The sequence below is a fragment of the Chiloscyllium plagiosum genome, chromosome 3, assembly GCF_004010195.1.
Source record: "Chiloscyllium plagiosum isolate BGI_BamShark_2017 chromosome 3, ASM401019v2, whole genome shotgun sequence".
In the NCBI taxonomy this organism is placed as follows: domain Eukaryota; kingdom Metazoa; phylum Chordata; class Chondrichthyes; order Orectolobiformes; family Hemiscylliidae; genus Chiloscyllium; species Chiloscyllium plagiosum.
Window position 1 is genome coordinate 66718057 of NC_057712.1, and position 14768 is coordinate 66732824.

The window sequence follows — 14768 nt, forward strand, 5'->3', positions numbered from 1 at the left end:
AGGTCGGGATCCCATCACCAAGTCACTCTTTATTTGCACACGGAGAGTTATTGACACTGATCCAGCTCCTTCAGAGTCAGCTCTCAGAGTGAACAAGATGTTTACACTCCTGTTTAGATCTGGCAGTCATGACTCCATGATTAGACCACATTAACAGCCCCAATGTGGGAGTCCTGGCTGACAGATCTAAGCAGGAGGTCCACTTGGCTGACCTCGTTTACGGTCACTACATCCCTCCCCCTCTGAATCCGAGGGCATAGGCCGGTTCTTTTTTGTATTGTAGTTCCTCCTTTGTAGCATTTTAGCATCAGGTCAGGTTTCTCCAATAGTGAACAACCACCTGATGAAGGAGCAGTGCTCCGAAAGCTAGTGCTTTCAATTAAATCTGTTGGACTATAATCTGGTGTTCAGGAGGTCCACTTGGCTGACCTCGTTTACGGTCACTACATCCCTCCCCCTCTGAATCCGAGGGCATAGGCCGGTTCTTTTTTGTATTGTAGTTCCTCCTTTGTAGCGTTTTAGCATCAGGTCAGGTTTCTCTAATGGTGAACAACCACCTGATGAAGGAGCAGTGCTCCGAAAGCTAGTGCTTTCAATTAAACCTGTTGGACTATAATCTGGTGTTGTGTGATTTCTAACTCCAATGATAAGATATGTAACACACAGTAGCTCACTTCTTGTGCCCAGAGTGGGTCAGAAGAGATTCATTCCCTTCTTCATGGCAAAAAATATCATATCCATCTCAGATTCTGAGTTACCTTCAACGCTTGGTGGAAAGGGAGAACCCTTGGGTTCTGGAACGGGAGGAAAGGCTGTCGAGGAGCCTGGCACATTTTACTCCCACACCGTGAACATGTTTGCAGCTTTCATGTGGTCCACGTACTTGGTCAGGACCGTCAAACCTATCTGAACTTTACATGTCACTGGATCTGACCTTGTGTTGACCATGCTTCTTACTCATGTAAGGCAATTCCAGTGGTTCCTACACCAAACTTCGACACCTGACATAAACTCTCTCTCTCACTTAGCAGAGTCTTGTGTCTGACACTGATGTTCCTGATGCTGCCCTACCCATAATAATGTGCTGTCCTCTACTGTGATCATGTCTCTCCTGCTCCAAAAAGGTTTCAGTTCTTGTTGTGGCAGCTCTTTGGTTTTCCCCCCCATCACCACCAGCTGTTTCAGTTTTGCCAGGACCAGATCTTTCGGCATCCAAAGTCTAATATTGTCACTGTGGTTCTGTTCGCCGAGCTGGAAGTTTTTGTTGCAAATGTTTCGTCCCCTGTCTAGGTGACATCCTCAGTGCTTGGGAGCCTCCTGTGAAGCACTTCTGTGGTGTTTCCTCCGGCATTTATAGTGGCCTGTCCCTGCCGCTTCCGGTTGTCAGTTTCAGCTGTCCGCTGTAGTGGCCGGTATATTGGGTCCAGGTCGATGTGTTTGTTGATGGAGTTTGTGGATGAGTGCCATGCTTCTAGGAATTCCCTGGCTGTTCTTTGTTTCACTACAGCGGATAGCTGAAACTGACAACCGGAAGCGGCAGGGGCAGGCCACTATAAATGCCGGATGAAACACCACAGAAGCGCTTCACAGGAGGCTCCCAAGCACTGAGGATGTCACCGAGACAGGGGACGAAACGTTTGCAACAAAAACTTCCAGCTCGGCGAACAGAACCACAGCAACAAGCACCCGAGCTACAAATCTTCTCACAAACTTTGATCTAATATTGTCAGCTGTGACTGCAAGCGTGTCCAGAAGATTTATAGCTGTTACGGACTCTTCCAGTGGCAGTGCCACCGGTGATGTATCTGACAGTGGGAGGCGGCTCAATGCATGCATATTTGCTACTTGGCCACCTGAACAGTGTCGAGAATGTGGTGTTGGAAAAGCACAGTAGGTCAGGCAGCAGCTGAGGAGCAGGTGAGCAGGAGAATTCCCATCTGAACGGTATTCCAACTTATAATTATATACTCTTAGTATTAGAGCTTACCGCTGAATTTGGCCTGAAGCTATGGTGGCACTGCCTCATCCTCTTTAAGTAGGCCTAACAGGGCTTTGTGCTCCATTGTTATTACAAATTTACATCCCAAGGTGTTGGTGGAACTTTCTGACTCTAAATGTGACCACCAAGCCTTCCTCTCTCTCTCTCTCTGGGCATATTTACGCTCTGCATCAGCTGCAGTTCTGGATGTATATACTATTGGGTGTTCCCCTCCATTGGGCCACCTATGAGCTAATACTACCCCAATGCTGTGTGGGGAGATATTGCTTATCAATGCCAGATCTTGCTTTGGATCATAACGTGTCAACACCTTAGAAGATGATAGCTTTGACTTCGCTTTCCTGAAAGCTATGGATTGACAATGCAACCATTTCCCAGGCTGACCATTTAAGAGTTGATGCAAAGATGCCAGAATGGAGGCCAGGTTATGTTGGCACTTTCCATAATGATTTGCCAACCTAAGGAAAGACCTAAGCTCTGATACAGATGTGTGAGCCAGGGCACCTTTGATCACCCTCATTTTATCTTCCAGTGAGTGTGACCTCATCTTGTTGACTCTAGCCCAAGTAGATCACTTTGGGATCCTGGAACACAAAAACATCTGCCTAGGAGATGCTCCTCATTAGTTTTCTCTGTTATGAGCACATCATCTAGACAAATGGTGACCCAGGGTAGACCTTGTAAAATGTTCTCCATTGTCTACTGAAACATTACACAAGCTGACGCTACTCCAAATGGCAGTTTCATATATTGGTACAAACCCTTATGGGTATTAATTGTATCATACTTCTGGGAATCCTCTTTTAGCCGAATTGCAAATACACATGACTTGTGTCCAGCTTCGTGAAAGACAGCCATCCTGCCAGTTTTGTGCATAAATCCTCTGTGAGAGAGTGGATATTTATCCAGCTGCAAAAAGTGGTTTGCTGTTTGTTTAAATCCCCACAAATGCAAATTGACCCGTCGGGCTTCACAATTGGTATAGCCAGTGCTGCCCATTCTGCAAACTGTCACTTTTCAGCCTTCTGATTCTGCCTCTACTTTTTCACATATGCAGATTCATTGAATTGCTTCCTGGTCAACAAGGTGGCATTGTCTTATTTCATAGTCCTTCCAGGAAAAACTTTCGAGTATTTGATTAAGACTTCACTCAGGCAGCCATTATCTAATTGAAAAATGTTGAGCCAATCGAATCAAATCTTTCTAAACTAATTTCACCCCATCAAGCTTGTGCCCAAGCCTTTTACTACAATAAGTGGTAACTGAACCTGTTGCTTATCGTAAGAGACCAGGACTGAAATTGTATCCTTAATCTCTGGGGTTTCCCTAGTATAGGTTCTCATCCTAGCCAAGGTCTTATGCAAACCTAAGGGTTGGAGTCAGAGTAAATTTTGGTAAAGACTGGTTCTGTATTGTGTGATATAGCCACGTCGGCTTCGACCTCCATTAGAACTGAGTGACCATCTGAGCAGATGTTTATTTTGAGTGTTGCTCAGCAATTTAACTGTTCCAAATTGGACTTCCGAGGGTGTGCACTCTCCTGGATCCTGGCCTAAGAGTTATCTTACTCAGTTTAGGTCTAATGGGACTCTTTTGCTGTCTCGAGTCACGTACCGGTAATGACTACATGGCTTGCCTGCTCAAATCCTGAAGAAAATTTTAATCATTTGGTAGAGGCTTGGCTTTGCTTTGTGTTTTGCTGTGGGCTGATCTGGAGTCCCTCTGTTCACGATAAGTCTTGAGTGAAGTTTTATTATTATCTTCACTAAACTGGTGTTCCACATGCTCAGTCAGACGGCTGGGGGTGTTCTCTTGCAACAGAATACCCTGCAATTCATATATGCTCCACTTGCTACATTTTCCATTGATAAAGCCTGTTGTAGTACCTGTTTAAAGTCCAGTTGGGCTTCAGCTAGTCAGCGCTTTCGCATTGTTACATCATGAATTCCAGATCCCAAACAGTCTCTCAGCATCTCATTAAGAGTTAGACCAAAGTCATATGCTTCTGCCAATTGTCATAACCTCGTCAAAAATCCCAAAATGGATTCCCCTGGTTCTCGAATTGCCAAGTAAAACCACTAGTGTGTCAGAAATAAAGGAGGCTTGGAGTCGCAATATTCCTGAACTAAATCCATCAACTCTTAAAAGGTTTTAGTATCTGATGCCTCAGGGAATGTTAGGCTCCTCATAACCAAACATACTGCAGGTCCACAAATTGTCAGGAAAATCACTTTTCATCTGCCCTAATATCATTTGCTCGGATAAAATAGCACATTCTTTCCACATACTGGGCCCAGTCTTCAATGGCAGGATCAAACAAGACAAGCTTCCCAACTAATGGGACATGATGCCAGAAATGCCAACTAAAAGACTAATGTTGTGAGCAAATTTCTCTGGACCGTGCTTGTCTGTGGTTGCCACCGAAATAACTCCACAAAGGCCAGAATCCTATCACCAAGTCACCCTTTATTCACACATGGAGAGTCCTTGACAATAATTCATCATCCTCACAGCCAGCTCGCAGATGAACAGAACCTCTGACACTCCTGTTTCTGTCTGTCAGCTAGGAATACCTGGCTGAACCAGATTAACAGCCGCTCAGGGAACTCATATTCTATGAGGTCCACTTGGTTGACCTCTTTAGAATCACGACATTCTGATGAATGGTTACTGGATTCAAAGTGTTAACTGTTTTTTCTCCACAGATGCTGAGTTTCTCCAATAATTTCTGGTTTATTTCTGTTAAATGGGAGTATCTAGATAGTTGATCATCGGAGATTCAGTCATGGTAATGCAATTGAATGTCCAGGGAAAAGGTTAGATTCTGTCTTTTTGGAAAAGCTCATTAGCTAGTGATCTGTCGGAGAACAGGATTTCACTTTGGAAGGAGACACTTGCAGGGATGACTACATTGTGTATGATTCATTACAATCTGTTGTGTGGTATATTTTGAACTAAACTAACAAAATGCTATTAAGCACATTTTTAATATAAACTATTTTAGCATATATTCACACTGGATGTAGTCAGTAATCTTTATGAAATGATACTGGATTCATACTGACACACAGCTTGCAACTTGAGTTCAAGTGGAGTGAAATCTTCTGCAGGAAATGGTCTTGCAGCCTGGATTTGATATCCTATGAACTTGATATGTATTGCGTTATCAAACATAGAAATGGTCAGGATCCATTGGACTCTCTGGGGCTTTTATAAAGCTGTGATCTCAATTGGAATGTTTAGAAAGCAAGGATTTCCTTACACAACACCAGGTTATAGTCCAACAGGTTTAATTGGAAGCACACGAGCTTTCGGAGCGCCGCTCCTTCAGGTGATAGTGGAGGGCTCAATCCTAACAGAATTTATAGCAAAGATTTACAGTGTGATGTAACTGAGATTATACATTGAAAAATTGATTGTCTGTTAAGACTTTCGTCTGTTAGAATACAGTGATAGTTTCACTTCTTTCATGTGTAAATCACAAAACCTTTTTTTAAAAAAAGTTGCATTCTTGCGTTAGCTGTTAACAATGGTGATAGCTAGACAATATGTTGAAGGTGTTAGCCCCCTGTGTTCTCTGACTATGCCATGATGTTTAGATTGATTCTAATTAAAAAGTGAGATAACGGGGTTTTACATAAATTCGTGCAGTTTTTGAGCTCAGATAACTCAGTTATCTCACTTTTTAGATTAGAATCAGTCTAAACATCATGGCATAGACAGAGAACACAGGGGGCTAACACCTTCAACATATTGTCTAGCCAACACCATTGTTAACAGCTAACCCGAGAATGCAACTTTTTTAAAAAAAGGATTTGTAATTTACACATCTGTGTGTTAGGATTGAGCCCTCCACTATCACCTGATGAAGGAGCAGTGCTCCGAAAGCTAATGTGCTTCCAATTAAACCTGGTGGACTACAACCTGGTGTTGTGTGATTTTTAACTTTGTACACCCCAGTCCAACACCGGCATCTCCAAATCATAAGGATTTTCTTGTCATCATTTAAGCATTTGAAATGTATAACTGTTGGGGGAGAAAATATGTAAATGTTTAAACGTAGATGGAACTTGCTCTGAGCAACTCTGTTTGCATTCCAGCTCAGCTTCTGCAAAGCAATGTGATCATACTATTTATACTTCAGCTACCATGCTAAAACTGGGGCTTGTAATATAAATTACTTTTTACTATTCTCAATCATTTTTATTTTGAAATTTAAGGTAAAGTGCTACAAATATTGGCCAGATGATTCTGAGGTTTATGCAGATTTTAAAGTTACATTCATGGAAGAGGAACCGTTGGCAGAATATGTAGTTCGAACATTTACATTAGAAAGGGTAAGCTGATTTTTTTAAACTTTTTTGTGTATTCCCTCTTTAGTATTTATAGAATGTTTTATTTAATAATACGCAGTAAAGTGAAATTCTGATAAGTTGATACTTCAAATTATCTTTCACCTGAATTGCCTGAAACACTCAAATGAGAATTATCTGCAGTGAAGGGCCAGAAAAGAAAATTGATCAGCAAAGACCTGACAATGGTAAATAAAATCTTGCTAATACATGCCCCAGTGCCATATAGTACACCTGATTAGATTATATTAGATTCCCTACAGTGTGGAAACAGGCTTTTTGGCCCCACAAGTCCACACCGACCCTCCAAAGAGTAACCCACCCTAACCCATTTCCCTCTAACTAATGCACCTAACACTACGGGCAATTTAGCATGGCCAATTCACCTGACCGGCACATCTTTGGACTGTGGGAGGAACCCGGAGCACCCGGAGGAAACCCACACAGACACTGGGAGAATGTGCAAACTGCACACAGACAGTCACCCAAGGCTGGATTTAAACCTGGGTCCCTGGTGCTGTGAGGCAACTGAGCCACCGTGCCACCCCTGATCTGTAGCCTCAACACAACCAGCAGCAAATATGCATTAAAACCTTTTGGGCACCTATTGAATTGTGTATTTCACTAACAATTTAAGACTGCTAAATATGCAGTTTCCAAAAAACGAATAAGCTAAGCTAAAATCTATCGGATTTTAGAGTCTAGAATTGAAAATAATATAACTTTAAATGGTGATGATGTCCAGAAGAAGGAGAAGAAGAGAAATGCTAGACAAAATTTGGTACAATATTCAAATATTTAACATCCAGGTTTGGGACAAAAGAGAATTTGTTTTGCAAATCTTCAGTGGTAGAATTGTGTCAATTTATTTGTCATCAACTGACTCACTAAGGCTTGGATTATGGATAGGCAAGTGGGTGAAAGTTGAAACAATCCTAAGTAAGAAATGGTAGCTGTCTGTTGCGCTTTCAAGAGGCGCGGAAGAAAGTGTCTTTAAGTAATTGAAATCAATAAGATTTAAGCTCCTTTTCGAAGGAAGTACAGGTGATCTTGCAATTCATCTATTAAACTGAGAGTTGAATCTTGTAAGCGTTCATTGCAAAGGATCTGAAAAAACATTAATTTGCTGATTGAAAGAGATATTGGACATGAAGAACAAGAATAGTGGAAGAGCATACGGGCAATATGAAACACTAAGCTAAAAGACTACAATAAATGTCTATAATAATTTGAAATGAATCTAAAGGATTATGAAAATAGGCCACAATATGTTTAGAAGATTATACACATATGTCGTGTGTTAATTTGGAAAGGAGTATATTCTGTTGCTCCTATTTTCATTTTTTCCTTTTGTCCCTTCCCAGAGAGGTTTCGATGAAATACGTGAGGTTAAACAGTTTCATTTTACTGGTTGGCCTGACCATGGTGTTCCTTATCACGCAACTGGTTTACTGGCATTTATCCGTCGTGTGAAAATTTCAAATCCCCCAGGAGCAGGACCAGTAGTTGTACATTGCAGGTTAGCAGTGCTTATTGTATAAATTGCTGTAATATTGTTAAACCTCTTTGTGATGTCAACATTATTTTATCTATATCTGTAACTGACCGTGACATTAACATCACTAGATTTCAGGTATATCTGTATTCCAGATAATTTCAGTGAAACCTTAACTGAGGAGTTTGTAGAAACAGATAGTTGGCCCAGCTAATGAGTATTCTTATGATCCATCTCAACATTACATTACATTCTCTCTGTATTATTGACTTCTTTACCTCTTCAGAAACAGTGCTAATTGCCTCCTAAAACTATTGCTTGAATGAATTTCTCGTGTAAGGTATTTACCATTTCTATTATACTTTGCATGGAAAAGTTTCCATGTGAATTCTCTTCTCATTCTTAATGTTCGGTATTGTTGAATATGTTCTACATTTATGCTCAATATTTGAACCCTTTAATATATGAAGCAATTCGACTGGGTCAACTTTATCAGTCCATTTTACTTGGAATTAGAGAGCAGTTTTTCTCAGTTTTGGGGATTATAATTTGCAATATATTGTTTTTAACTAAAGTATGTTTTTAATCTGTATTTATGTTGATGCGGACAAAGTTAAAAATCACACAACACCAGGTTATGGTCCAACAGGTTTATTTGGAAGTACTAGCTTTCAGAGCGCTGCTTGTATTGTATGAGTTTTAACTTTGTCCACCCCAGTCCAACACTAGCACCTCCAATACATGTTAAAGTGATTTGTAAAGATCTGTGTATACTCTTAATAGTATGTTTTTGTCAAGTGAACGTTGTAACCAAAAATTAAGACTTGTTATGAAATTCTCATTCCTGTTTGTATATTTTCAGTGCTGGAGCTGGAAGAACTGGCTGCTATATAGTTATAGATATTATGTTAGACATGGCAGAGCGAGAAGGAGTTGTTGATATCTATAACTGTGTTAAAGCATTACGATCAAGGCGCATCAATATGGTTCAGACAGAGGTAAGATTCAAATCAATATAATCAAAGGTCACAAAACTTAATCTTGAGCATTTGTGGCAAAACAATATTCTAGTGTGGAAGTGCCATTATTTTGTCTCTGACACTAAGAGAATGTTATCAAAAATTTTCAGTGCCAAAGGAAACACTTTGGCTCACCATGGTCATGTCAGACAGGAAAAAGCTATCCAGCCTAATCTTTCTTTCTAGTTTTTGGTCTGTAACTGTGTAGTTACAACACTGGTTTTGAAAGATGTATACTTTGTATGTGACTTGCATTTCTGCTTTTATCTTTCTACCCTCCAGATAAAATTGATCCTCCAGCACCCTTATATTCTTTTTGCTGATTATTTTAATCCGACCCACCCCCATGCACAAGGATCACTGCCCTTTTTGCTAAGAGAAATGAGCCCTTCCTATTCACCATACTTAGACTCCTCAAAACTTTGTAAACCTCAGTTAAATCTCCCCTCAGCCGCCTCTGTTGCAAAGAAAATGATCCAACTCTATTCAATAATTCCTTGTGGTCAAAATTCACCATTTCTCATAGCACCCTTGTAAATATGCTCTGTACCATTCCCAGAAAGATCACATCTTGGTGTAGTTTAGTAATCGAGAAATGTACATAGTACTCGAGCTGTGGCATAAACCTGTTTTATTCAGTTCTAGCGGGATCTCTCTTTTGTTTAGTATCACTGGGGTTTATTCTGTCTTTGGCCACCGTGAAGACAAAGGCAAAACATGTGTTGGTTTCATCTGCTATTTGCTGTCAATTTCCCATTTGCTCCCTCGAGAGAGAGAGCCAAAACTGACTTTGCTTACTCCTTTTAAGCAATTGTAGAAACTCTTGCTGTCTGTTCTTGCATTTCTAGCTAACTTCCTCTCATAATCTTAATTTCTTCCTCATGATGGGCCTTTACTCATTGTTTCCGTTCTTTGAGTTCTGACCAATTGTCTGACCTGTCACTCTTTGCCCAGTTAAATACCTTTTCCTCAAGTTTGATGCTTTACCTAACTTTTTTAGTTAACTATAGAGCATGGGTCCTCCTTATGTTTTTTTTTTCTTTACTGCAGCTATATACTTATCCTGAAATATCCCTTCAATGTCTGCCACTGCATCTCATTTGATACATCCATTAGTTCATTATAACAATTAATTTTACTTAACTGTTAGACTGAAACAAATACTTCTTTTATCATATTAAAATTTCACATATATCCAGATCAGTGGAATATTAAGCACAAAGTTAAATAATTTTGATTTTTAAAAATAAACAATTTATTCTGCTTGTTATCAAAATTTGTTCTTTTCCTTTATCATTTCATGATCCAAATTTCATATTTTTTCTTTTGTTTAATTTAATCATTCCTGTTGTTTATTTCTCAGAAGAAAGGGAAGGTAACTTGGGACTGAATCTTACAGGCCACCCATCAGTTGGAGAACAGGCGGGGAGACATGTAACTCAGCAGCTTACCGACCTTCCATCACCTGCCCCTTCACCTCAAGAAATTTACAGGCAGCAAAGGATCCATTCCATGGATCACCTGCGCAGGACCCATTTCAGACCCTTCCTCTTGTGGGAAATTACTTACCCATTAAAGGCTTCATCTTACTGCCAGTCTGATTACAATGGGTCACATGAGAGACTAGCACCAAATGCATCATCTCTCAGCCTTAATTCTGCAGGCTGCTGGTTAGTGAAATGGTGACATACATCCTTCCCAGCCCACTTCACTCAACTGGGGGTTGCCCACCCATGACTTTGCCTGTCAAATCCTTTATCCTCTCGATCCTCGCTGTGGGCCTGTCAGTCTGTCCTAATACTTACATGAATGTCTGCTCAGCACCACCTTGACCTACCTGCACTGCCAATAACCATCACTCTTGCTGGCCCATGTTAGGCTCCAATAGGTTGGCTGTGGTGCAGTGAGCCCATTTTCAGAATTATTTTGCAATTGCAATTCTTCCACCTGGGCCTTTGGCATCCTATTTGGAAATAAATGCATTATCAATTACATGAAAATTTATTTTGTCACTCAAAGTCAAATTGTGAAAAATCATGGGTGTGAGCTCCAGTGTAATACAAAACAATGTTATTTACTTTAACCTTTATTTGCTGACTTTTCTGCTTTTCCTATGTACATGTGGAAAATGAGAATTGCACTGTAACCAACAACTTTAGTTGAGTCTTTACAAAATATAAATGATGGCTTCAGACTTTAAAACTTGTTTCTTCTTTAGTTGAATTGTAAAAATATAGATTATGTCAGAAGCTTGGTCTCTGAGGGCATGTGTTTTGTTTTAACTCCCCCCTCCAGTGAACTAGATCCTATTTCCTCATATCCAATTAACTTGTTAATAACTGCAACTTGAAAGATGGTACTAATTAGATGTATTATTTTTAAGGAACAATATATTTTCATTCACGATGCCATTCTAGAGGCTTGTCTCTGTGGGGACACCTCAATACCAACATGTGAGGTCAAACCAACGTATTATGAAATGACAAGAGTTGATTCACAGAGTAACTCCTCACAACTTAAAGATGAATTTCAAGTAAGTAAGCTTCAGCTATAAGTTGTCAAGTATTTCACATTCTAATTCAATTCAAACCCGCTCTATATTCACATTGTTAAGGAAGGATGGTTTTCTTCATTTAACTTATGGTGATAAGTTTGTGTCCGTCAAGTTTGTAGTTTGGGGAAAGCTCATATCAAGTGATGTAGCAATGTGTGTATTTGGCCTGACCAATTAGAATTCACTTATTAAAGATATGAAACTGTGCAACACCTTATATTATTGGTGTGCACATAGGTTTGTTTCATTTAATTACAGTACTTAAATTGCATCTATATAGATGTATCAGAATGGATGTTAAACCTAACCTTTTCACATTTTAAAACTTCTTCCATCAATTGTTGGTTGCTACAGCCTTCATTCAAACTCATCTTCCACTTGCAAAAAAAACACAAAGTTATCTGGATGCTGGCTAGAGATTTTGTGTAATTGGGAGAAAGGGTGAGGTGGATGGGGGTGGAGGGAAGAAAGGAGATGAGGAGGAGGGAAGAGGAGCAGGGAGGAAGGGGGGACTGCTAAAGTTAACCAGACACAAAATTTGTTGTAGCCGGCAAGGTTACCAAAATGTACAGACTGTTGAAGGTGACAATCACATACTATATTGACCATTAAGCTGATTGTAGGAAACCATGTTGAGTAGGCCCTGGAACTTAAATCATACAATAGAATACTCATTGTACTGATTGGGTGCTCTGCTGCTCAGTCATTTGACCACAGCATTTCCATATTCCTCCATTATGCTTGACTATCAATGCAAGACCAGAATGGCGGTGCACACTTTGGCTCAGCGTTAAACTACTTCTACAACATATAATAGTGTGCAAGCAGCTGAATATATTTTGAAAACTTTGCATTAGCAACCAGCTATTCCCTGCACAGATTTTACCAGGACTGGGTAATCAAGGGCATGTCCTTTGCTCTGCTTCTTGAAGTCAATAACTAATTCCTTCATTTTGCTAACATTGAGCAAGGGAATGTTGTGTATACACCATCCAACTGTCTCTTTCTTGTCTAAAAACAGAAATTGTTGGAAAGTCTCAGGTCTGGCAGCATCAGTGGAGAGAAATCAAAGTTTAACATTTCAGGTCCAGTAACCCTTCTTCAAAACTGATGGTAGCTAGGAAAAGGATGGTCTTTATGAAGAAGAGTGAGAGAGTCAGCTACTAATTGTCTCCATTAGCAGCTTTACATTCCCCAAACAGATCTTGGACCACTCCTTTGTCGTTCAACTGTTTTTCTGTCTGTTTTGGCTCCATCCCCACCTACCAATCAACTTGTTATGGGGGTATCATCAGCAAATTTGTAATGGAGTTAGACCTGAATTTAGCTACATAGTCATGAGTATATAAGGAGTACAGTAAGGGGCTGAGTATGCAGCCTTGCAAGGCGCTGGTGTTGAGGATTATTATGGAGAAGGTATTGTTGCCTATCTTTACTGATGGTGGTCTGCGGGTCAGGAAGTCAAGGGTCCAGTTGCAGTGGGGGAAGCAGAGTCCAAGGTCTTAGAGTTTGGAGGTGAGTTTGGAATTATGTTATTGAAGCCAGAGCTAAATGCACGCAAAATGTACAGGATCCAGGAATGTACAGACGTCGGAATCTACAAATATACAAGCCGTTAACACGATTATGTCATGCTTGAAGTGACACTCCATGTGTTCAGTAAGCACAGTCATATTCCTATCTGATTATGCTTGGTGGATTAAGTAAGATTTGCTTCTTTTACTTCTCCTATTCTGGGGATGTCATGGTAGTTCTGTGGTTAGCACTGCTGTCTCAAAGCGCCAGAACCCGTGTTCAATTCCAATCTTGGATGACTGTCAGTGTGATATTTGCACATTCTTCCTGTGTCTGCATGGTTTTCCTCCGGGTGCTCCAGTTTCCTCCCATAGTCTGAGATGTGTCAGTTAGGTGGATTGGCCATGATAAATGCCTATAGTGGCCAGGGACGTGCAGGCTAGGTGAATTAGCTAGTGGAAATGCAGGGTTACAAGGATAGGTCAGGGGAGTGGGTCTGGGTGAGATATTTTGTGGAGGGTTGGTATGGATTTGATGGGCTGAATGGCCTGTTTCTACACTGTAGGGATTCTCTGGTTCTGTGATCAAGTTCGGTCTCATATAGTCTTCAGTAGCTGATCAGGTAGTGAAATGATGAAACTGAAACTTTAATATAACAGTTCAAATATCAACTAACCTGCTGACTCAATTGGTACTGCCTGTTCTCCAAAGCATGTCATAATACTTTGGTATTTACAGAGTATGCTCTTGATGAAGCCAACATCTTAATATATTACTCATTAATTGAAAAATATCAATTTTTGCAATGGCTATTAGTAAAATGTGTTTCCTTCTCTTACTACATAGACACTGAATTCTGTTTCTTCTCAACTGCAACCCGAAGACTGTAGCATAGCTCTTCTTCCCAGGAATCACGAGAAAAATCGATACATGGATGCACTGCCACCAGACAGATGCCTGCCTTTCTTAATTACCATAGATGGTGAAAGCAGCAACTACATCAATGCTGCCCTTATGGATGTATGTGTTTCATTTTAACACTAGATTTTTTTTCAAAAGCACTGCATATGTTTTTGGAGATTGTCAGTTTGATTCAATACTGCAATATATTCTTCACAGTAAAGGTTCAAGTTTGATTTCTCCTGTCCCCTCCAACCAAGGAGATTGCAATTCCAGCTGCACCTGGAGCCAATGGAAATAAGCCAATTGAAAATTGAAGAGCAACTTTTCATTAGCATGGTTTCTGGAGTTATGTTGTTAATTGTGATAACAAAAACACTGAAACTGGGTTCCTACTAAGAATTAGTATCAGAAGACTTATTCATAGAGCAACTGAATACATTACAAATGTATCACAGACTTCAGTATAGTCCAGGCTCAAGCTGGCTGACTAATGAACTTTTCCTGATGATTACCGTGTACAGCAGTAGCTAGTCAAGACAGAGCTGATGCTTTCATGCAAAAGTATCAGGCGACATGATGCCAAACTGATGTAATTGCTTGACTCTCTCAAAGGTACATGTTTGCTTGATGCAATGTCACACCAATGGAAAACTGCTTATGCGTATACTTGGCACACTAAAACATAGAGTGTTGCTGGAAAGACGCAGCAAGTCAGGCAGCATCCAAGGAACAGGAGAAGCGACGTTTCAGCATGAGCCCTTCCTCTGGAATGAGGAAAGTGTGTCCAGCAGGCTAAGATAAAAGGTAGGGAGGAGGGACTTGGGGGAGGGGCGTTGGAAATGCGCTAGGTGGAAGGAGGTCAAGGTGAGGGTAATAGGCCGGAGTGGGGTGGGGGCGGAGAGGTCAGGAAGAAGATTGCAGGTTAGGAAGG

The 14768-nt window shown here is 40.5% G+C and overlaps 1 protein-coding gene across 10 annotated transcripts in view; it reads left to right on the forward strand.

Annotated features, from left to right (window-relative positions):
- ptprk (protein tyrosine phosphatase receptor type K) overlaps positions 1-14768 on the forward strand; it is a 588682-nt gene that overhangs the window by 537845 nt on the left and 36069 nt on the right. For all 10 annotated transcript variants that reach the window (XM_043683654.1, XM_043683667.1, XM_043683662.1 and 7 more), the window contains 5 exons: positions 6220-6336; positions 7716-7870; positions 8709-8844; positions 11249-11398; positions 13781-13954. In XM_043683654.1, the coding sequence (XP_043539589.1) occupies positions 6220-6336; positions 7716-7870; positions 8709-8844; positions 11249-11398; positions 13781-13954 (732 nt within the window). The remainder of the gene's footprint in view (positions 1-6219; positions 6337-7715; positions 7871-8708; positions 8845-11248; positions 11399-13780; positions 13955-14768) is intronic.